The 22,465-nt window shown below is 38.3% G+C and overlaps 2 protein-coding genes across 4 annotated transcripts; one reads left to right on the top strand and one right to left on the bottom strand.

The window, feature by feature from the left end:
* Positions 1–5,998: 5,998 nt before the first annotated feature.
* LOC120103747 (WPP domain-interacting protein 2-like) lies at positions 5,999–13,217 on the top strand. Of its 2 annotated transcripts, XM_039118329.2 has the most exons (3): positions 5,999–6,185; positions 6,261–7,600; positions 12,449–13,217. In XM_039118329.2, the coding sequence occupies exons 2-3, from the start codon at positions 6,400–6,402 to the stop codon at positions 13,117–13,119; spliced, it is 1,872 nt and encodes a 623-aa protein (XP_038974257.2). In that variant the 5' UTR covers positions 5,999–6,185; positions 6,261–6,399; the 3' UTR covers positions 13,120–13,217. The 2 variants fall into 2 exon arrangements, with proteins under 2 accessions (XP_038974257.2, XP_038974256.2); XM_039118328.2 differs by having other exon boundaries at positions 6,025–7,600.
* A 5,699-nt stretch (positions 13,218–18,916) lies between these two features.
* Positions 18,917–21,932, bottom strand: LOC103718479 (zinc finger protein ZAT9-like). Of its 2 annotated transcripts, none has more exons than XM_088715672.2 (2): positions 21,518–21,932; positions 18,917–21,408 (listed from the first exon to the last, which is right to left on the bottom strand). In XM_088715672.2, exon 2 carries the CDS (start codon positions 21,050–21,052, stop codon positions 19,625–19,627), a length of 1,428 nt encoding a protein of 475 aa, XP_088571798.2. In that variant the 5' UTR covers positions 21,053–21,408; positions 21,518–21,932; the 3' UTR covers positions 18,917–19,624. The 2 variants fall into 2 exon arrangements, with proteins under 2 accessions (XP_088571798.2, XP_088571799.2); XM_088715673.2 differs by lacking the exon at positions 21,518–21,932 and having other exon boundaries at positions 18,917–19,184; positions 19,620–21,408.
* Between the last annotated feature and the right edge of the window lie 533 nt (positions 21,933–22,465).

Raw genomic sequence — 22,465 nt, 5'->3', positions numbered from 1 at the left:
TGTGGTCGAACTAACCATTTGTCTCTCCAGTTCTTTTATAAGAAAACTGCACCTCTTCAATCCAAGAAGAAAGGTCCGAACACAACCAGTGCTCAAGTCAATATGGTGACTTCCGATGCTGGCTCCTCTGAGACTATTTTCAGGTTTGTTTCTTCACTCCTGAAGTTAACATGACTTTACAAGCACTTGATTGGTGGATTGATATCGGAGCTGGTATTCATATTTGTTCGAATCGCTCCTGGTTTTCTTCTTACCAGGTCTCAAGTGAAGGAGCTGTGATCATGGCAAACAGCTCGGAGGCACGTGTGCTAGGAGTGGGACGTGTGAACTTAAAACTTACGTTTGGAAAAGTCCTATCCCTGCACGGCATCCAACATGTTCCAGTTGTTAGGAAAAACCTTATTAGTAGTTTCTTGCTTGTCCAGCAAGGCTTTCATCTTATTTTCGAGTCCAATAAAGTTGTTATTTCTCATGGTGTGATGTTTATTGGAAAAAGATTCCTCAGTGAAGGATTGTTTAAGTTGAATGTTATAGTTCCTTCAATGAATTAAAATCATTTGATTATGAATATAGAACCTCCTTCTATTTGGTATGGTAGATTAGGTCATGTAAATTATAATTCAATTAAGCAACTTATGAATATAAGTTTAATACCAAAAGTTGATCTTAAGAAGCATGAGAAATGTGAAATTTTATGTCGAAGCCAAACTCTCTAGGAAGCCTTTTAAATTTGTTAATAGGGATTCAGATCTATTAGAGTTGATCCATAATAATGTTTGTGACTTTGGTAGAACTTCTAAAGGAGATAACAAATACTTGTGACCTTCATAGTTGATCTATCTAAGTTCTGTTACATCTACCTAATTAAAACCAAGAATGAAATGCTCAACAAATTTAGAATTTTTAATATCGAAGCTGAGAACCAACAAGAGAAGAAAATTAAAACTCTTACATCAGATCGGGGAGGTGAATATACATCTAATGATATAACTCAATTTTGTGGAGATCATGGATTCATTCATGAAGTGACTACTCCCTATTCTCCTCAATCAAATAGAGTAGCAGAAAGAAAGAATAGGACTTTAATGGATATGGTTAACTCCATGCTCATAAGCTCAGGAGTACTAGAGAATTTGTGGAAGAAAGCTCTAGTTTCAGCCTATTATATCCTCAATAGGATTTCCTCTAAAAATAATGATCTTACCCTTTATGAAGTTTAGAAACATAGAAAACCTAATCTTAGCTATTTGAAAGTGTGGGGGTGCTTGGCAAAAGTGAACATACCTGATTTTAAAAGAAAAAAAAAGGACCTAAAACAGTGGACGTCATATTCATAGGATATGCAACCAATAGTAATGCCAATAGATTTCTGGTGATTAATTCAGAAGAAAATGATATTAGTAACAACACTGTCATAGAAGTCAGAGATGCAATATATTTTGAAAATACCTTTCTACTTAGGACTAGAGTAGATAGTGGTATAGCTAGTAGCTCTAGTAGAATAACTTTAAGAGAAATAAAAGTAGGAGCAGAATTTAGGAGTAAGAGATCCAGGGTAGAGAAAAACTTTTGGAAATAACTTCTATACTTTTCTTATAGAGGACTCTCTAACTACTTTTGAGGACGCAATGAAATTCTTTGATTCACCTTTTTGGAAAGAAGCTTTGGACAATGAGATATAGTCAATTATCCAAAATCATACTTAGAAACTGACTGATCTTTATTTTGGCTGTAAAACTATAGGGTGCAAATAAATCTTTAAGAAAAAACTTAGACCTGATGGCTCTGTAGATAAATTTAAGACTAGATTAGTTGCCAAGGGTTTTACTCAGAGGCTTTGATGTCTATGCACCTATAGCTAGGAATACTACTATTAGGGTTCTGATAGCATTAGCCTCCATCCATAGATTAGTGATTCATCAGATGGATGTGAAAACAACTTTTCTAAATGGAGACTTAAATGAAGAAATTTATATGGACCAGCCAGAGAAATTTATAATCCCAGGCCAAGAAAAGAAAGTTTGTATATTAATCAGATCTCTCTATGGTCTTAAACAAGCACTCAAGCAATGACACTTGAAATTTGATGAAATAATACTGATATGTAGATTTGAAATCAATAGTACAGACGAATATGTATACCATAAGAGAGGTGGAAATAAATTTGTGATCTTGTGCCTCTATGCAGATGATATACTGATCTTTGGGATAGATCTTCAGATAATTGATGAAGTAAAGCAATTCTTATGTCATAAGTTTGATATGAAAGATTTGGGATAAGCTGACTTAATTTTAAATACCAAAATAATTAGAAATACAAATAGAATTGAGTTATTCCAAAGTCATTATGTTGACAAGATTCTCAATAAATTTAATTATATCGATTATCAACCTGTCTCTACTCCCTTTGATCCCTCTACACACCTTAAGAAGAACTTAGGAATTCCTATCCTTCAAAGCCTATATGCTCAAATCATAGGCTTACTAGAATTCCTAGCAAATTACACCAGGCCAGACCTAGCATATGTTGTAAATAGACTTAGTAGATATACTATTAATCGAAATAGAGATCATTAGACAGTATTAGAGAGGATCCTTAGGTATCTTAAGGGTACCAAGTCCTATAGTTTGCACTTTAGTGGGTTTCCTGTTGTTCTAGAAGGCTATAGTTATGCTAACTGGATCAGCGATACCTTAAATATTAAATATACCATAGGATATATTTTTCTCCTAGGAGGTGCTGCTGTATCTTGGAAATCCACCAAACAAACCTTGATATCTAGGAGTACTATGGAGTCTGAACTAATAGCTTTAGACACCACTAGCACTAAGACTGAGTGACTCAGAGATCTACTTATAGACCTTCCAGTAGATAAGTCACTTTTACCACCTGTCTCCTTACATTATGACTGTAAATCTGTAATAGATAAGTGCTACCAAGAAAATGGCAATGTAAAAATGAACAAGCACTTAAAAGTGCATTATAAATCATTAAGATATCAATTAAAAACTAATGTTATAGCTTTGAATTTCATAAAATTCAAAAATAATTTGGCTGATCAGCTTACAAAAGGTTTGTCTAGAACAATAGTTCTAGAGTCGTCGAGGAGGATAGGGCTTAACCCGTAAAGATAGATCACCATGATGGGAACCCAACCTTAAAAGGTTCAATGGGTAGAAACAAACTATAATGTGACTAAGAGGAACACTATTTTATATTTTCCTCATTCCTATGGCACTAGTGCTCATAAAAGCAAGAGGTAGGATGAGTTTGTTTGCATAACTCTTAATGAGTCCGAGACTCAAGAGGTAGGAGCTTCCTTGCTAGCTCCCTTATTAGGACTCACCTATATGTGTTGTCGTGAGGCCGCGATTATGGAAAATAGGTGATTTTCTAAAAAGCACATGACAGATACCTGTGCATAGTCATATTAGCGCAACCCGCTTAGAACCCAAATCGGGCTATATTATGTGTGCTGTTGATTTAATCTGAGTCATGGACCGAGGTTTAAGGTTAAGACCACTTTGGCTCTACATATGTAATCAATTGTCACTAAGTGAAGCTTCAAACCGAAAGGTACGTATACCTATTACATAATATAAGATATCTAATATTTTGTTTTGATTTTAAAATTATTTAAAAATTAATTTTTGTGGGGGATTGTTAGAAAAATTTAATTTTCCTTGGGCCGAAACTCGGCCCAGAGTTTTTGACCCACGCGCGCTCGCACGTCTTGGGCCACGCCCGGCGCTCGGCCCATGCACGCGAGCGGGCGCGCGCTAGCGCCCTCCACGGGCTGATCGCGAACGTGTCTCCAAAATACCCCTTGCTGCCTTTCTAGGCTATAAATACCCCTCTTTTTTCCTCCTATTGGTGTATGAAAAAATAAGGAGAAAAATTATGGAAAAATTCTGAGGAAAAGTTTTTCCTCCTCTAAGCCACTTTCTGATTTTTATTTTGGCGCCTTCATTCAACGAAGTTCTATTTTCTTTTTATTCCTTTCTTTGCTAGATTTGCAAGTCTGATCGGGTTCGTTTTGGCTTCTTCCAAGACATACCAAAGAAAAAGCTTACAATCGTCGTATCTCTGACGAGGATTGCCGGGAGACCCGTACGTGGGGGCAAATACTTCATTGGGACAGCGTCTATGTACTTCAACCTACCTTTATTCATGCTATCTTTTTTTGCCTTTATTTCAAATTTAATATTAGTAGATCTGTAGCATTTACAATTTATGATTTAAATTTATTACATGTTCTCAAGAATATATTTCTTTTGTGCTAAAATAAATTTCTTTTGATGCTAAAGAATATATATATAGATTATTCCTTTTAAGATTGTTCTATTAATTGTTATTATAGTTTTTATTTACTTATTTAGAATATATATATATATATATATATATATATATAGATTTCTTTTGATGCTAAAGAATATATTTATGATATAATAATATATTATGATATGATATGATATAAGATGTGATCATAAGATTTGTTGGAGGGCATTTTGGTCATTAAAAAAATTATTAAAATTAAAACAGTTTTCTAACTAATGTTAGAAAGCACTTTTGGAGAGAAGCTCCAAAAATATTTTTAGCTTTTTTGCAAAATCAAAACATCTTTTTAATTTTTTATCAAGCGCTATTATATTATTTAAAAATATTTTTAGAAAATCAAAAAATATTTTTTGGTACTTCAAAGTTCAAAAGCCCCACCAAACGGTCTTTAATGGCTTATTGGCTTTTGTTTCTTTTTAGAGCCTCATAGGTCATATCAAAATCCTCACCAATAATCCAAGGTCCAGAAAAAAATGCTCTAATCTGCTTCAACTCTCTCTAGAACACTTTCTTTAATGCATGATCCCAGGCTCATACACGACAAGGAGCATCCACGTCATATTGAGAATTCTATCATTCCACAAGATTGAGATAGAGAATCTCTTAACCTTCTGTCTTGACACCACAAACTTAAAGTTATTCCAATCCAATAGAATTAGGGGTGCAAACGGGTCGGATCGGATCACGAGGGATCCCGACCCAACCTAGTTTCTTGTTTGGATCGTAATTTTGGATCTATACCCAATCTAATAAAAGATCGGGTTGGATCGAGTTGGGTTCACCACCATAATTTTTGACCCAATAGATCATTCGGGTCGGATTGGGTCTATGCATAATCTGGACTCATTCTAAAAAAATTGGATCCAATTCGAGTTTGGGGCGAGTCTAGTTCAAGCCAACCGAATTGCAGCCCGTGAGCGTAAATAATTTTATAGATTCAAGTTGAGTCAGGACGGGACGGATCGTAGGATTGAAAATCTAAAATTATCTAAATTTCAAATAAATCATGTTGGAGCGAGTCGGATCGGATCTGAATTCAATAAATCCAGGCCCGTTCCAAAAAATGGAGCAAGTCCAAATTTAAGATCCGACCCGATCCTACCTTACAAGTCCTTCAAAACAAATCGGATTGGATCTAAGCGAGTCGAATTGAGGCATAAATCAATCCGACCTATTTGCAGCTTAAACAGAATGTCTCTAGCTGATCCTCTTCGTCCCTAGGCACCCAGCTGTTAGTTTGGCCCCTAGGTAAGGGCTTAGAATAGTTGGAGAAGGATTGCTCAGCTTAGGTTCTCTGTCCCGCAGCACAGCAACCACTTGATATAATCAAATTCCTAACCACTCTCCTCTTGGGAGGGATCAGCTGATCCCAGTGCTTATTGTGGAGAACATCGTTAAGCAACATCACGACAAATAGAGGAACGACACGTCTCGCTGCCCGGAATCAAGCTAGAATGGATGACGTGTCAACTCCTGATTGGCAGTTACCATGTGACATGTAGTGCGGCAAAGGTGAGCCCTGCCTGGGGCATTTCCGTAATTTAATCCAACATCCAGTGGTATTCCACTCGGCAACAAAAGATCCGAGATGTGCCGACGGGAGACAGCGCCACGTGTGCGGGACCCACATATAAATCTGTCCACTGCCTTCCACGTAATAATCATAAGAAACTAATAATATGTTTATATTATTACATCCATTGTTCTTCCTTTTTCTTATATCCATGGTCTTTCTCCTCCCCTCTTCTTCTGCTTCGCTAATTTCTAGGGTTTGCGGTCCCCTCGCCTTCCGATCTTTCCCCATCCCCGATCCCAACGCTAATCCCGAAGACGTGGCCATAGGAAGGTACGCTTTTTCTAGCAATTCGCGCTCTGATCTTTATGTTTGAGCTTTTTCCGAGAAATTTCGTTGGGTTTTCAGTGGAGTCACCCGCGTTTTTAATTCCTTATGGGCGGAGGAATTCGGGATTTTGATAAAAGCTGGCATTGAGATTGGAAGAATTCTATTGTGGATCTTTGTAAATTGTGCTAGGTTTAAGTTGTTGTGGTAGGTTGAGTTAATGGATTTGAAGGAGGATAAATCGAAATCTATGTTGGAGGAGGTGGGAGAGAGGAAGAAGAGTGAAACCCTAGGAAAGATGGCACCTTCAGTTGGAAATAAGGTGGAGGTCAATGGCGATATTGGTCCGGAGGAACATATTAAGAACCATTCCCCGGTTGAAACAGGGGGTGCTGATGGAGTTAGGGAGGAGATAGGGAGCGTGTCTTCTTCTGAAGCAATTTTGTTGTCTCCGGCGGAAGCAAAAGTGAACGGGGATGGAGTTGGAGTGGGGCATACGGCTGGTTCGCTGTCAAGGACAATTGTATCTCCTCCAATTGCTGCTTCTGAGGTGGTGGCATCGAAGCCAACGCCTACGAAGGGGTATGGATTAAAGAAATGGAGGAGAATAAGGAGAGATTTGAATAAGGATGGAACGACTGGTGCTGATTCTGCTCAGATTCTTAAACGCAGGCTTCCGCTCGTGGAGACTCAGAAGGCTCGGGATGAGCACAAGCAGAAGAGTGATGGTGAGGATGAAGGCGAGGGTTCAGTGGCTTCTATGGAGTCGAGGAATGCCAGAGGGTCTCCCCTTGCAGTTGCTGGTGGCACTTTGGACCCGGAGCTTGGACTGTTGGTGGCAGCTGCTGGCTTCTCTATTGGCATGGATTCTGAGAATAGTGAGGACCGAAGCAGCAAGTCTTCAACGGCTGCAAGTGCTCCAAGGCTTAGGCATGAAGCGGTTGGATTTGGGAGGGAGAGAGGCAAGGTGAAAAATTTCGGTGGGAGAGGATCAGGGAATGTTGTACAACAAAGGGGTCAACGGGGGAGAGGGGGTGGCTTAGATAACATCAAGAAGTTTAGAGGAGATCAGGTTAGAATTGAGAAGGAGAATTCACATTCTAGTGCAGAGTCTGACTTGAGAAGCTCTAATGCAGCCTTTGTGCAGAGGGGCAGCATGGTTAGTAATGGAAAGCAGAGTGAGAAGTCAGTAAATTATGATGGAGAGAACAGTGATGAAGCTCAGCCCAGTGAGGAAGTCCGATCAGCTTACCATAAAGAGAATGGGGTGATTGAAGATTTATCAAAGGAAGATTTAGATGCTGAATTATTGGCAGACAAGAATGTTGAAAAAAGCGAGAGCCATCAATCCCACCCAAATCTTGATCCTTTTGTTGAGTCACTTGTTTTGCTTGAGGCAGCTCAGCAAGCTCTGGAAAGCGGTACAGCTTGTATCTCTTTATTTACCTTTTTTTTTTAGCAAAGATTAGGCACTGCCCTTATTTGCTGTTTTCATGTACAATGATTTGCATCTCTCTTTTCTGCTCTGTTATTTCATACTATAGTTGCTCTTTTAGACGGCATACTTTCTTCTGTTGTAGATCATGTTGTAGACAACGATGAAATTGAGTTGCCGATAGAACAGTATATAAAATGTAGCATTTGTTTCATTATTTATCCGCTTTCCTCATTGTGCTATAGTGGATGAAGTTATGGACTGAAGTACTGAGAATTGACAGTATTTAGGTTATCAGACAAGAAGCATTGGTTTTCTTCAGCGATTTCAGAACTTGCCCGTGAAATGTTAAGAAATATTTGTTAATCACAATACTATCATCATAAATTTTGATAACTATTTCTAACTTTGCTGTCAATCATATTTGGTAATATATTTCATGACAAGAAGATTGAATGTTGTTTCAGTTTTTACCTGAAAAGTTGGGCACCTGGTTAATTTTGCCAGACCCTTGTTTTGTTAAAACACTTGAACTGATATTATATCTAATTTTGTAGAAGAATATAGTTCTTGCATTTCATGTATGATATTACATGCATTTATGTATGTATATATGCATGCATGCATATATGTGTCTGTATGCGATTGATCCTTTTGTACTATGTGAGAATCTTTTGTCCTTTCATTTTATGCCTTACAGAAAATTTTCTCGTAAAGAAACAAGCAACATAAGAAAGATTGTTGCATCACATCTGGTGAGGATTTGGAATGCTCAGTAATCATGAATTGCATTTTCATTCACTTTGTCATGATATTTTGCTGGGTCAAATGCCTTTGCTTTGCCACATGAAATATTGCAATTTCTGATTTTTGGGACGGAGAAGTAGTTTTTGCACTCTTTTGAACAAAACATTAGAGAGAGTTATCTTGATTTTTATCCAAGTCATGTAATGTTTTCATGCTGGAATTGTAGGTTCAAAATTGATGAGTATAATTAGCTCATCTATGATGACCATCTTGGTGAGCATTTATGCTCATGCTTTATGTATGCTATTGCTGAATGTCTGAATATTTTAATGAGTATGTGTCCATGCATGGTTTAATGGACACATGCATGTTTTTAGAAAAGTTGCTGCCAAGCTCCTGGACAAGCTATTTGTTTCATCTTCCAAGTTCTGCCCTGAAACCTTGCACACAAAATGAAAAAGTAACCCAAAGACATACATCTCCATAAAATATTTGGACCTCTCTCCTCTCTCCTCTCTCTCTCTCCCCCCCCCCCCCCTCTCTGTGTGTGTGCCTGCGTGTGTATGCCCGTGCCTGCGTGTGTATTTCTTTCTTGCACTAATTCATTCACTCACACAGTAATGTTCTAGCTAAAAACTAAAAAAGTATGTGTTTCTATCAGAAAAAGGAGTCTTTTGATCAATACTAAGAAAAAAATCTCTGAAAGAACACGAACTTTCTCTTGATCACAACCATCAATGATCCTCTTTTCATTTACATTTATGATTAGTCCTTTCCAAAATTAATTAGATTATAAAGGCTGTCTCTAATATATGGTCAAATCCATTCAAAATCCTCATGGCATTGAGATTGCAACCTTTCAGTAACCTTCCAAATCATCCTTCGCTACTTGGAAACTCCACTAAGAATCTATGAGTGTTGTAACCTTTGGACTCTCTGATATGACCACTCCCCGGTATTCAAAATGGAGTGTCATAAGTATGTTTGCTTGAATTGTTGACACTGATGATGATTTTTGGGATGTCAATGACATGACTTATGTTAAAGGATGTTAAAAGGACAGAAAAGTGCAATGAATGATACTTCTGGTGAAGTATGAAAATAACTCTTATTTTGAATATAACATAATAAAATTTGATATTACTGAGTACTATTGACTAGTCAACTGGCTATACTATTAGCATATTAGATATATATTATTATTTACCTTTTTGAAGGACCTTTGGAGGTCCAAGTGATTGGTACTTAGGACACCTTGAAACTTAACATTGTTATCCTACTTAATCAAGTCCTTCCTCGAATACTTCACAACCGCATAATACTTTTTTATTAGTAGTCCTTGTATGACCTAAGGTATATGTGCTGTATGTTGTATAAGCTATCAAATAGGTGATGGTGCAAGGTGCAAATTTACACATGGGAATCAGAGAATTCATGAAGTGTGCTAGCATTTGTTAACTTTACATCATTTCATTCTTATCACCATGCATTTGCATGTCATGGATTCCAATCAAAGGCTACTTACAAATGCATACTTCTATTTACAAATGCATACTTCTAACCTAAAGTTATCTTGATTTGTCATGCATTTTAATCAAAGGCTATTTTTGAATGCTTTCTCAAACTTCAGGTAGGCTTTTCAGCTTATGCCTTCTTGTCGTTGTCATCCCATCTACCTTCTGTTGCAGTTAGATTAGGCATTAGATTTATGACTCATCTGGATTTCTTTTTCTAGGGTAAAATAACAGCTGAAACCAACAAGATCTATCTTCTGAGCGTTTGTTTTTAGCTTAGAAGTATGCATTTGGGTCTCTTAGGCAAGCCACATCTTGTGTGTGCCTATGATGCACAAACAGGTTTATTTTACCCAGGGCATCATGGACTGAAGTTGCAATATGAGGATATAGGGATATCTTGTCTTTTATAGTAAGTTATAGGTTTAAAATAGGCTTCCTAAATACTTCAATAATTATGGCTTATATACATACTGCAAGGTCATTCCCAAGGATCGTGAAAACTGTTAATAAAGATTTCAATTTATTTATTTTTTATTTCTGGTGGACTCCAAACTTAATATGGACTTTCTTAGGCTTGATATTGCTTGTATGACCATGGATTCAGTCGGCATATCATTCCACTCTATGTTCCTTGAATTAGATCTATAACAATCTTGAAATTTAGATCTATACTACTTGTGGATCTGTTCATCAAGGATCAGTATATATTAAATTGGTATAATAGCAGTAAGATTCTTAAAGTAAATCCATGTCATATTTTTTGCCAACATGTCGATGGATGACAAATCCCACAGTGAGATCCAACAATGTGATAAGAGATCTGATTAGCTGCATTGTATTATTACCTGGATGTAAGAGCAAATTGATGAGAAAGAAAGGTGAAGAGTTAATGGTTGTATGATTGAACAGACTAGTTCAAGGAACTGAAGATTAATTAATGAAAAAAGATCATTCATACCAGCGTCAAAGAATAAAATTGTTGAAGATCAAACAAATGACAAGTTGATAGTACCAAATGGAATATCATTAGAAGAGCCATTAGGAAGCATGGCAGCAAAAATAGTGTTCTATAATGGTAAAGATTAAGAGATCAACTCATCTTTCATCAAAGAGTATGAAGATCTGATTGAAGAACTGTCATTACATTTGAACTGATTATTCACATTTCCCTAGGATCATGATAGCATTTCAATTCTGGGATGATTACAAAGTTTAATGATTTGAAGAATTCCTTGGTGTCTGTCTTAAAGATCAGCCAACATGTTCAGTGGTTAGGTTTGACCATTTCCACGGTTTCTCTGTCCGTTCTCATGCAGACTTGAAATTGATTACAGCATTTGATTTTGGCAATCAAAAAATGAAGCATGTAGTTATTCATAAATATCCATCCCTGCAATTGTAACTCATATCTAGCATTACTTATAGAAAGTCATATTCACAGTATTTGATTATGTATGTAAATCTAAGTGTGGAGCATGTGGCTGTTCATAAATATCCATCCCTGTGATTGTATCTCATATCTAGCATTACTTGAGAAGTCGCATTCACACAATTTGATTATGTCAATCTGAGTGTGGAGCATGTGGTTATTCATAAATATCCATCCCTGCAGCTGTAACCTATATCTACCATTACTTATAGAAAACTATATTTACATAATTTTTAGGACTAGACATAAAGGCTCAATCTGCATCAAACTGTTAGGGCTCATTATGTGTTTGCTGCAAGGTTCGCTGTCACGGTACTGTACCCTGTACAAGTGCCACACTAGTACTGTATCGGTAAGTACGGTACGAAATCTTTTTGGCATACTGAGCGTCGGTACAGTATGGTATGCCCCGTACCACCTGGTTCAAGCCGGTACAGAAAACCATGATTTGCTGTTTTTTGACTATATTTTGTTGGTATCATGCTCATTACTTTGCTTGGTACAAGTCTCAAGCTTTCTCCGGCAATTCATCTCTTATTTTCTTCTCGTTCCTACTTCCTAGCTTTACTACACATATATGTGCTCTTCTGTTATGATCCTCTAATGCACTTGTGCATGCTAAGTGTCTTAAGATATCTATTTCATCAAGATATCTATTTCATAGGACCTTGTATCTCATATTATAAAATTTTCTGCAAGCATCTTACTCTCTTTTATTGAAGTCTTTCTCTAATACAGCATTAGCTAGAACATGTGGTACTGAATTGTTAGATGACTGGTCAAAAAGGACTTCAGGCTTGACTGAAGTTAGCTGGTTCTGCAAGATCCTTATGTCATATTAAATAGCAATGTAAGAAAGTCGTTGTTTAGATCAACAGTTGCAAACTTATCGGTATATGATGCTATGTGTCAAGCTTTTTTTATATGATTCTGATTTTCTAAGTTAAACAGATAGTTGTAGTTCATGCTGCTTTAAGTGTTATATTCTATTACTACGGTTAGCTTTTAGGTTGAGACTATGCCAGCAATGAACAGAACTCTGTAATTGCTTGGAATATTTTATGATTTGCCTGTGTTTGCACAAAGGACTATGCTTCATCACAAACTGATCATTTTTGTCTGTTATGTTGTCCCTGTTCAGAAATTGAGAAATTCGGAGAAATTGAGGAACCAGGCCTTGATGACTTTGATGATGATTATGAAGAAGTGGAAGGTAGTAGTTCCCCATCTCCTGAAGCTGATTCAATCCAATTGAATCAAAGGATCGAACAACTTCAGTATAAACTGGAAGAAGCATTAGCAGCTGTCAGGTCTAGAGAATCAAAGGTGCTTGAACTTGAAGCAATCCTCAACAGAACTGAGTTGCCAAGAAAGGAAATAGAGAACACTGATCCACCATTACTTAAAGAGAAGTGCAAGGAGATGGAGTTTGAACTTGAGAGCCTGCTTGAGAAGAAGATAGAGACAGAAATCGAGTATTTGATCATGACAAGAGCTACTCAAAGCTGGAAAGTCATGGCAGAAGATCACATTGCTCTCCTTGAGGACCAGAAGTCTCTTGCTGGGGATCAAATGCAGCTTATGCATAAGTTGAGAGATACTGAGGTTAAGGTGACCATGTTGACAGGGCAAATGGGGGAATTAGAGGCTTACTGTGCAGACCTGGTAGGGGCCGAAGAGGTCTTGCGGCTGCAGAATGAAGTCCTTAAGTCTTCTCTCTGTTGCTTTGTTCAGCTGGTAACGTTGTTTATCGTATTTTGGTGGTTTCTCATGCAGTTGTTGCCCCCATCTAATGGGGTTGTGCCCACCTAAATTTTGAAAACAACCCTCATGTACTTCTATCAGTTTCAGAAGAAGTTTGTGTGTAAGATGTTATTAGGCAAATATGAATATATGTGCTTCCTTCTTAATATTCTTTAGCAACGAGTCAATAAATTTGCTAATTGCATCACATTTTTCCAGAACAAGTGATTAGTACCGCTTAATACTTGTGCTGCAATTCCAAAGAGTTCTTTTTATACATTAGCATAATAGATCAGCAATTGGTTTCTTCTCTGGTACAGGTGATTGACATTCACCTTGCCTTGACAAACATGCAACTCAGGTCATTTAGTTCTACATTTCTTTATAGTCCGCTCTGGCAGTCTTTGCAATGTTCTGAACAAAATTTTTCACTGTGCTGTTTATTTTCTCTTTTACTATGAAGCAGAAAAGTTTGAGAACTTATAGCTACCAACCAGTTATAGCTGCCCTAAGGATTTTATAGGAGTTCTGCCCCATGGACTTGGCTTAGACGGTTAGGTTATATGCCTATTCTGTGATGGTCATCAAAACTTCCAAAATGCTGCATCTGGGATGCTGAGCTATACAATTTTTAGAACAATCTTCTTTTGCTGCGATCTTCTGATAATGTTCCATATGCACTTACTGGTTGATGTAAAGGTAGGAATAGAACCTGCCAGCTACCGTGTTCATCTCAGCTTCTATCCCAGTTTAATCCTCATGGTGCTCAGAAGAACTCTAACAGGGCAGGTGATAAGGAACTTTTAACCTTCTTCAGCTTTCTTATTTGATATGCATTCCCCGACATGTATCGAAAGCAGATGCCGGCGCATGTGACATAATGGCTGGAAGGTTTCATGGCACAGCAGATGGCAAGACATTTGTCAAGACAACATCCAAGGCTTTGTTAAGCAAAGGTCTTATACTGAACTGAACAGTGGAAGCTTGTTGATCTATATGGTATATGTCCAAGTTTGCCCAATTGATGGTGCTTGAACAATTTCAAGCCGTTATTTCATTCTAGAGCTTATGTGTGGGATTCGGTCCAAGGCATGACCATCAATTACCAACATAGCCGACCGCTATCCACATTATGATCGTATGCAACTATGAGGGTCATCTGGGAGTTGTTTTAGGTCTTCTTGCTTATCCTCAGTAGATATGCTTGCAGATATAGTTTATCAACCGTAAGCCATCAATGGTGGCAACTTGCACGGCGCAACTATTTAGGACTAAAATTCGATCAGATACTAGCATATTTATATTTATTTATATTTATTTTATTTGACGAATATAGATACGCATATTAGTGTGGCTATTTATTTATTTTAAAAGTTCATAAGTTTTATATGGGTTACAAATGGAATCAGATATCTATTTTTTTTTTTTTTAAATGGATATTGATATAGATACAAATATTAGTCAAATGCTCAAATTTTTATCCATATCCATATAGATTTGGATATAAAAATGCTTCCAAACGGAGATTATTAGATCCGCTTTCACCCTTACAACCACCCCATCCTTTGCTTTTATGTTCGTGTTGCACTGTTGTGACCATTCAGTGATGGACCTTATCAGTGGCTCCGTATCAAGAGACCATCTCTGCTCTCTTTCTACTTGAGAATTTAGCCACTGTTCTTTGAACGCAAGCACTGTTAAGATAGGTACTTATGAAATGATCAATGAGAATTATGTTTGCAGAGTAAACTGTTTATAAAAGTGAATTGGTAACTCAGAAATGTCACTCAAAAATCTCAGTTTTGCAGCTTTCCAAATGTTCTTTCCAAATTGACATCACTTGTTTTTCTAGTGAGATTTCTAAGATATACTAGCATTGATCGAAGCCTTAATATGCTAACTTAGAACAATAGACTGGGTAAACCTCTCCATTCATTTTATAAATAAAAGTAGCCAATATGCCATTTCTTGCTCATTATGCACATCAATGGGCATGTCAACTGGCAAATGGCAATCCATACATGCCTCCCGAGTTCACATGACTGCTAGCAGTTATCGATCAAATCTAGTCAAATTTTTTTAATGTTAATTACAATCCATGGATCTTTTTTTTTCTTTTTTGATGTAATCCATGGATCATTTTTAACATGCCATCCGGCAATATAGTCAAGATGAGGGAGCTCCGAGTTGTAGGATAGGCTTGCATGGTGGAAGAATATGTTGTGCTTGCAATATCCCTATCTAGAAGAATTTCGACTTTGATAACTGAACGAAAGCAAGGTGCTTAAGACTATAACAGGAAGAATGCTAGTGATTCCGGCCTGTAGGCTAAATTGGTTGTGGATAAGCGTGGAGAATCACTTAAAATGATGCTTCCTGAAATTGAGTGATATGAGTTCATTATCTAATCAAGTTAAATAGTGCCCAGATATCAACTTTAAGTTGTAATCCTGTACATCATTTTCACAATATTTGTTTCATAGTTTTTATCGATGAATCTTTCTCCAACCAGAAGAATGTCTCATTCTAATTTGAATTGTATCTTTTATCCTTTTCTTAGGACTGATCCGCTCGCAAGCCTTACGCAATTGATTGGATCGCATAGATAGCTTTTCAACATAACATAAGTCATCAAAAGGATCTTGGACAACTCATTAAAGTACAAAAGCCAAGTCAGAAAATTGATTCCAATTTAAAGAGTGCATAACCTCACGGATGAGCTCACACCAACCCGTTGATTTTGGATCGTAGCAAGTTTTTGATGCTGAAATGAATGGCATTCCGATAGAGCCATTTGCAGTCAATGTTGCATTTGATAATTTCCGGGCTGGGTTAACATGAACTAGATATAGTCCAAACTGGGATTTGGTCGGTCAAGCTTTATGAAAATCTGACTCGGTCAGACTTGAGCTGAAAATGTGAGCCTCATTTTGAGTCCACTTAGGTTTATGCTAGAGACTAGATCAAAAACTACCCCTAAACTTGAACCCCTAATTCTGAGCAAACTTACTCCAAACCAATCCAAACCTAAGGCAGTCAATTGAGCTCATTGCTAAAATGGTAGGTCTACATGAGCCAATTAGGCGTTGGGTGTTTTAATTTGTCAGGTTGGAACTCATTGGTCCTCGACCTATGCCAAATTGCACTCCTCAGTGTTTTATGAGCTTATTTTGATGTGATGAGACCTGAGAATAACTGCCATATTTTGTATAACTATGAAATCAAATATCCTGAATTTTCCAGGACCTAAAAAACAAAAAGCAGAACTATTAATTTTACTATCATATTCACAATTGAAGCTAAATAATCTCGATCGATATAAACATATGTATATTCCAGGCAAATAATGTTGTTAATGCACACTCTAAACAGCTGAAAAATCATCTGCTCCTGCCAAAGAAATATGGAATTACATAGCGAAAAAAAAAGACCAAAATACATTGGCTACAAGTTTCATTTTGCACAAGCACCTTCAATATCAAGCTTAAAAGATTTTGAGAATTTTAGATAAAGAAAACTTGGGTACCATAATTATCTACAGATCAAAGGGTCATCAACTAAACCTTTAATGAAGTTGATGCAGATATTTACTCCAAGATTGCACTCGACATTGCGTAAACTTTTTCCTCATCGCGAGAATTCAGGCTCCTCCGGGAAAGATTTTAATCGAAAATAGGGAAGGGCATGGATTGATAATCCAGCAATTAGTCAGTTTTTGCTAGTGATCTCAGATGGAATGTCCTATTACCTCCTTCATTTGTTACTTAGAACATGAGCCCATATATGTGTGCATGCACACGTGTATGTGCATGTATCCTTGCGTGCAAGTGTGCGAACATGCATGCATAAACTTGACTGGCATAAATTTTAGAATACTAGCAAAGTCTAACTAAATTGTAAATTGGCCATAGCATTAAATATATAACTATCTAATACATTTCGTGCACTCGCTATAGGAAAGCTATATCCCAACCTCATATGCTTTGTTATTTAAGCTTTGAATACTCACAACACCCACAGACAGAGAGAGAGAGAGAGAGAGAAAGGAATTCATGTGTCCAGAATGGATAAGATAAAACAAAAGCCTACACTAACATCATTCTAACCATCATCCATAGTTCACATTGTTTAGATTAATCTGAAATGTTAAATAGACAATATGTAAAATGGAGTGGTTAGTTTTCCCTTGCTCTTATTTTGTTGTTCACAACACAAAATAGGTCATATATATACACACAACACACACATATTGAGGAACAATGTTAAAAAGTTCACAATGTTAGATTAATCTCCATTATCTATGCAGGATTACAATGTCTTAAATTTAATTTTTACTAGCAAAACCATAAATAAAATGGAACAACCCTTTATATATATATGACCCTTACTTGAATAACCAAAATGGATGGATCGATTGTCCAAACTCTTAAACAAACTTGTCCAAGATGCTCCTATCAAACATGGATCAGAAGGCATCTTAGAGAACAAAGTTATCATAATGGTAGCTTTTAGGATGTCTTGGTTCAGCTGTACTGTAAACCTAATGAGAACTTCTCTTCCAAGCAATAGCTTCATATTTGGCAGCTTTAGGCATGGAATGTTCCCATAACGATGGACCACACTGACGGTCATGGTTTAATATCCCTTCAAGTTCAATACCACTTGAAATAAAAATCTCAGTTATCTCTAGTGGTATTGGAAGACATTCCAAACTCTTAAGAGAGATGGAGCTTTATCTTTCACAAGGAAATAACGAATCAATTTACTCGACAAAGATGTTGAAATCCAGAGATTTACCATTCAAGCTTTATTATTTAATAACAAGTTTAAAGCTTCTCTCTGTATCTTTTATGTATGGCCACCCACACCCACTCCTTAAAGCCCATTAAGTGGGGTAAGTGGGACACTGCAGTGGAGTACTTTCACCAATCACCACAAACATCAAGGAGCCATCTGGGTTCGTATTCTTGAAAGCTACATGCTCATATATATATATATATATATATATATATATAGATGGATCGATTGACGAAAGATAGAATTTTCTTTTGCTTGGATCAGTGGAAGAGGTGATTGGAGTGGGGGCTCTTGGAAGTTAAGGAGAGAGCGTGAGGAAGGTGGGGATGGCCTCAGAGTCAAATCATTCGTATAAGGGTTGCTTTCAGAGGGTCACGAGAATATGTCAACAAGCAGTTAAGTTCCCCTTTCTTTCACCAGATACTTGGGTCCAAAGGTGAAGGGGGCGGACCCATACTTTCCCACCTAAACCAACACAAACTAAAATCCTTGTGCTGATATATATATTGACCTCCATTATACAGTGTTCAGCAACTGGGACTATGTGCATTTGATCAAAAGTTTATGAACTCTGGCACAGCTCAAGACGATCAACTTAGCTTCGAAAGCATTTGATAGCTGTCTGTTGTTTTTGGAGCAAGATTTCGAGTTCTTTAGAATACTTGTTGTTTTCTATTTTGTGTTTGGTGTTGGTGAACAGCCTTTTAAGACATGATATACCATTGAATATGATGATTTGCTGTTGAGTTTTCTTCATTTTCTACAGTAATAAATAATGCATATTCCTTTGAAATATCTCTCTGTAATTATGTTTAATTCTTCTATATTTTAAAAGAAATGCGAAATTTTGTCACGAGAATATTTTGCATATTATGTATAACTTCTTCTTTTTTGCTTGTTATTGATAATGTTAAACTTGATAATGACAGTATTAAGTACCAACAAGGGTGAAACTGGATGACCTATAAATAAGTAGATTGAAACAACAGACACATAGTAGGCTTGGATGAGCCTTATGACCATATATACCAGTAAAATGTTCTAAATAAACGGCAGAATTTCCATCATATTTATGAAAAGATGTATTTTTTTTAAAAAAACTAGGTATCATGTTCCTTCGTCCAATAATCAAAATAATTAGTAGTGTGGTCCCTATTCTTCAAATCATATTATCTAACAGAGTAACGCATGAGATGAATATAAAATAGCATCCACATAAACCTCACTTAGAATGCTTGAAGTTCCAGTATATACTTTTCCTGCGTCTCCCATTCCTTTTGGTGCGTATACTTTATGCTTGTGACATCCACTTCATGAGCTATTCTCTTGGACAGCTCCTGCACCGGGACAAAACAAGCATTTCAAAAAAAGGGCTGTAGCTTATGGAATGGCATTACTTTTTGGCAGATAGAAATAACTTGCCCCAGTGTCCTGTTTCTAGTAGATACATGTTCAAGGACAAGAAGATTGCATGCCAACAGAAACTAATAGAACAACAGTGACACTGAATACCACAATCACCAAATATAGCTTTTAGTTATCAAATTGGTTCTTCCTCCAAAAAAACCAAAGAAAAAGAAAAAGCGAAAAGGCCACCATTGTTCCTCAGTCACCCAACTGCTGCATCAGATGGCATTTGCAGAGGCTGGGAAAATAAGCACAAGCTTTATGGTAATCAAGGGAGGGGAAGAGAGAGAGAGCCAAGTTTTTTACCAGCTCCACTGTCAACTAAAGCACAAAATTTGATGGAGCTTTTAATATAACCAACTAACCAAAACTAGATTGAAGGTTCCAATATCATCTGTTCTTCAGCCTCAAGCTTTGGTAGCTCATTGAGGTCAATGTCAAGCAACCCTTTGTTTGCCTCCTTAACACTCTCAGATGATGATGGTGCAGGCGAGGATGCCGGCGTCGACGGTGCAGCCGGCAAAAGTGGAGGATGATTCACAGGGCCATTCCAGTGCCTCCTCATGTGCCCACCAAGAGCCTGCCCTGTCGGGAACGAGGCATGACAAAGGGTGCATTGATGCTCTGCGGTCGCAGCTCTCGGCACCGCACCCTTTGAATCGACCAGCTCTTCGGCATCGGCTTCCATCCCATCCATGGCCACCACCTCCTCTGAATTGTTCTTGTTCTTGTTGTGACTAGCTCTGTGACCCCCCAGTGCTTGGTGGGTAGAGAAAGACCTGTTGCAGCTGCTGCAGTGGTACCTTCTACCTCGAGTTGGTGGGCTTGCTTCGTTCGCCGCCGATTCCAGATCCTTGATCCTCTTCTTCTTCACTTTTCTTCCGCATGCCGACGGGCTGCTTGATGCTTCTACGTTTCCATCATTGCCAGCCTCCATTTCATCATCTTCATTCCCATTCATAAGTTCAGAATGCATGGCATCCTTCAGCTGCAGTCCTTTAGCCTTTGTGTCTTCCTCATCCATCTCAATTCTGATATCAGCCAGTATGGATTTCCTGTTCCTTTGTCGAAGCCGGTCAATTTCTCGCGGTAGAGTTGGTGTAGGCGCGAGATCGTTGCCCCTCGATAGCTGCAGCAGAATCCTAGCCGCATTGGATTCAGGGTCGTTCGACTCGATGATACCTTTGCGACCTCTCTTCGCAGTCACCGACCACTTTGCAGCAGGAAACGCGAGGTCAGATGAGGAATCGATGCCTCTTTGGAGCTTGTTCTTCGCTTCAGGTGGCCGATTCGCTCCCCGGTAGCCCCTCTGAGGATGGGATCTCAGGTGACCATATAATGCTTTCAATGAAGGGAAGGTCTTCTTACACTCAGGACAAGTAGGAGGCTCCTCGGTGGCCATGTTCGCATCTTCATTCTTGCTCTCAGAGCTCGCAGAGTCCTCGGCGACAGCCTTTTCTGGGACGTTCTCTTCTTCCATTTTCGCAAGAAATCCATCATCATCTCCACGATGGTGGTCTGGCGATTCGATATGTTTATCTCGATCATCTGCGAGCTCTCCATTGGAGATACGGTGAGCTCTCATATCACCATCAGAAGCTCCTTCTAAGCTCCAATCAGAGGAGAGCGCTCCACGAGCCACTTCCTCATTCAGCTCGCAAGCCTTCTGACACTTGAATCGAATCCGAAGCCCGTTCTTCGCTAGCTTTTGTTTCGCGGCAACGGATCCATCTTCTGGCCCCAATGCAGCAGCTTCACTCTGGTAATAACTTCCCCCATCCATGGGATGAGCTCCCATTACTGGAGAACAGAAGAGCTGCTAATCTAATCTCTCGAGCAAGTGAAGGTATGTGAACCGAAACAAATCGAAAGCTTTATCCCAGAAAACCTAACTCGCTCTTGATTACAGGTAGCTTCCTCCTCTCTCTCCCTATCAGTTTCCAATAGCCCAATAAACCACCACGAATCCGAAAACAGGGCTTCTTAGAGAAGTTCTGCGGGCAATAAATACAATAAAAACTCCACCTTTAGCGATCGGCAAAACTGAAAACGAGCTTCTTAAAGATCATCCCGAGAGCTCATCGTATTCCCCTGGGACTTCAAAGGAAGAATTCAAAACAGCAGCAACCGAGCTGAAGAAGGTCCGGATTCCAGCTGAAACAGAGAAAAAGAAGCCACCTTTTAGTATAATCAATTATCGAAATCAACATGCAAAGAAACCATCAATTAATCCGAGGAAAAAAAAAACGATGGTGGAGATTACCGGATGAGCTCAGAACCGTCTGCAAAGAGAGGAAACGAGTGACACCCAGTAGATTTCCCCAACCCCCCAGCTCAACGGAGCTAGCTTCCCAATAGATTAGATCCAGAAGGGAATAGTTCGGATGGAGGAGACTGAAAAGAGATCGAAAGAGAGCAAAAACCGCCACCTAGATTGGAAAAGACAGCTCCTTTGCTCCGAAGAAAGCGAGATGGATCGAAAAAAAAAAGCTCTAACTTTTCGGGCTTTTCCCCACCACCAGCAACGAGAGAGAGAGAGCTCTGGAGAGAGAACAGAGGAGGAGAAGAGGAGAGAAGAGGAAAGAGTGGCAAGAGGAAGAGCAAGAGAGAGGGAGGAGGGAAAGAGAAGAGATGATTTCGGGGATCCCGGTAGGTCGTGGTCGAGGCTTCGACCCCACGACTCTCTCGCTGCCTCTTGCCAACAATAAATTGGCTCCCGCCAATCACTCGATTTCCCTTCGTGCGTTACCATCGCGTGGGGTTTCGTTAAGGCAGATAGAAACCGACTCCTTCCAAATATAGATTCGTAGCCATCAGATCATGGTAATAGATTTAGATAGATCCTAAAATCCTCAAAGTTCTATTTTAAAGAGAATCCCTATCAGTTATTATAATTTCCATCCAATTTTCCTCTTTCTTTCCTCGTCAAAGCTTCCTTTTTGAATTTTTCAACTTTGTATGAGACTTTTTTTTCTTTTACAACCGCTCTTATTACATCTCCCTTGAATTGAAACAATCCATGCCCGTAGATTCGTCTCTCTGTTTGTAGCATATATTTCAACATCTGCTGGTTAGGACTATTGCATCATAACCGTCGAATTTGATTAATCGATATAGTTATTTTTTTAGTACGGCCAATGAAATTTGTGCATACCAAGAGTTGCACATCAACAATATTGTAGAGTTGTATACACTACCTTTAACTTGGTTC

The sequence above is a fragment of the Phoenix dactylifera genome, chromosome 2 (assembly GCF_051530095.1).
Source record: "Phoenix dactylifera cultivar Ajwa chromosome 2, Ajwa_hap1_PhDact_Kaust_v1.1, whole genome shotgun sequence".
Classification (NCBI taxonomy): Eukaryota; Viridiplantae; Streptophyta; class Magnoliopsida; order Arecales; family Arecaceae; genus Phoenix; species Phoenix dactylifera.
Note: the sequence above shows the minus strand (reverse complement) of the source record. Positions and strands in the feature narration are given on the sequence as shown.

What these genes read in the sequence shown, in the direction of transcription:
- LOC120103747 (XM_039118329.2), top strand. Translation starts at nt 6,400, where the DNA reads ATGGATTTGAAGGAGGATAAATCGAAATCTATGTTGGAGGAGGTGGGA. An exon ending in TCAGCAAGCTCTGGAAAGCG is followed by an intron (nt 7,601 to 12,448) that starts GTACAGCTTGTA and finishes GTCCCTGTTCAG; the next exon opens with AAATTGAGAAATTCGGAGAA.
- LOC103718479 (XM_088715672.2), bottom strand. Translation starts at nt 21,052, where the DNA reads ATGGGAGCTCATCCCATGGATGGGGGAAGTTATTACCAGAGTGAAGCT.